The 1,587-nt window shown below is 47.4% G+C and overlaps 1 protein-coding gene across 1 annotated transcript in view; it reads left to right on the top strand.

The window, feature by feature from the left end:
- Window positions 1-1,587, top strand: part of SERPINB5 (serpin family B member 5) — a 23,946-nt gene that overhangs the window by 13,154 nt on the left and 9,205 nt on the right. Inside the window, exon 4 of the mRNA XM_019657686.1 lies at window positions 612-754. Coding sequence (XP_019513231.1) covers window positions 612-754 — 143 coding nt within the window. The remainder of the gene's footprint in view (window positions 1-611; window positions 755-1,587) is intronic.

Below are 1,587 nucleotides of genomic sequence, written 5' to 3'. Positions count from 1 at the left end.
GAGGACAGCGCTGTCCTGGTGTCAGACCTGCTTTCCAGCCACATGCACTAGAAAGCTACTTGGCCTCCCTGAGCCTCAGTTTCCTTGACTATAAAACAGGGATGATGAGCTTTGCCTTATAGGATCACTGTGAGAGAAGTGAGCTAATAATACATGTGAAAATGCCGAGCACAGGGCCAGCCAGGCGTGTTCGTTCCAGAGCACAGGCCTTCCGTTCTGCATCCACTCTTGCTCGTGAATCATCCTGGGCAAGTGACTTTGCATCAAGCCTCAGCTTCCTTGTCTGTAACATGGGGGAAAACACATCATGCCATGCATATGAGTATATGGAGCACATGGCCTGGCACAGGGTGGACATTCAAATTGGTGGCTTGTGTTCCCTTCCCTCCTCTCCCCTCCACCTCCCCTCTCATCCTCCTCCCCAGGGGTCTTTGGTAAGTCGGTTGTGGCGAGACAGAGGAGAGAAAGGAGAGGGTCTGGGCTACCAAAACCCTAGATGGTGTGGCTGTAGCAGGTGCTCAATCCTCAGGGAGCAGACAGGCACGTGAACAGCACATGTGACTTGGAAGAATAACCCTGTGCAACTTGTGGTTTCCTAAAACTGTTTGCAGGCCACTTTGAGAACATTCTCTCCGACAACAGTGTAAGTGACCAGACCAAAATCCTTGTTGTTAACGCTGCCTACTTTGTTGGAAAGTGGATGAAGAAATTTCCTGAATCAGAAACCAAAGAATGCCCTTTCCGAGTCAACAAGGTACGTCAAAGGGTCCCAACTCTAGATCTGAAAAATCGCAGCCAGAGAAAGGGACTGTAGGCATCAATGCCAGTGAGGGAAATTGAGGCACAGGGGGTAGCGCGCCTTTCCCGGTAGAAAAAAGAGCTACTGTCCAGAGACTAACTCTTTTCCAGGATGTCTTCAGGGTCTGAGCTGGGCGAGAGCTTATAGAACTTAGAGCCCAGTGAGGAAAGCCAAACCACCTACTGGAAAATGGCTGCAAATATTTGGGACCGTTAGCAAGAAAGGCAAAGAGAGAAAAACAGACCAAAAGTCAGCCTCCGAGAGAGGCCTGTGGATCATCCTGAAACCTGGGCCATTTGAGAATCTTGTTCGAGGCTCATCGGCTCTTCTGTGATCTGTTTCTCTTCTGCGCATAGTGGAGTGAAGGGATCTGATATTTAATTGATAAGATGCTTCGCGGTAATCGTTGGCTGTGAAGGAGAAAGCACAGCTTATTCACCTGCCGCTCTGGGCGTCATTATGGAGAGGAATTAAAAACCTGAAGTTTCATTAATTCTATTGAGATGAATAATTGAGGCCACAGCCCATGTCAAAAAGAAATCGTGGGCATAGGTAAAGTACCTTTCCTATAAAGGAAACTAAAGAACCGAGACTGGAAAATCGACCCATTTCATTAGAGGACCTAGGAAACCCCAGGAGTTTGTATTATGATGTGATTCGGTCTCATTTGATGAGATCTGACTTGTGCTAAAAATGTAGACTCAAATGTACACTTCAGTTAGCACATGAAGGAAGCTTATTTACCTTGTAGCTCCTCTGCATCGATTCTGGTTTTCAGGTTTCTTCCA

This window comes from Hipposideros armiger, unplaced genomic scaffold, assembly GCF_001890085.2.
Source record: "Hipposideros armiger isolate ML-2016 unplaced genomic scaffold, ASM189008v1 scaffold_278, whole genome shotgun sequence".
Lineage (NCBI taxonomy): Eukaryota > Metazoa > Chordata > Mammalia > Chiroptera > Hipposideridae > Hipposideros > Hipposideros armiger.
The sequence above is the reverse complement of the archived record's forward strand: the minus strand, read 5'-3'. Positions and strand labels throughout refer to the sequence as shown.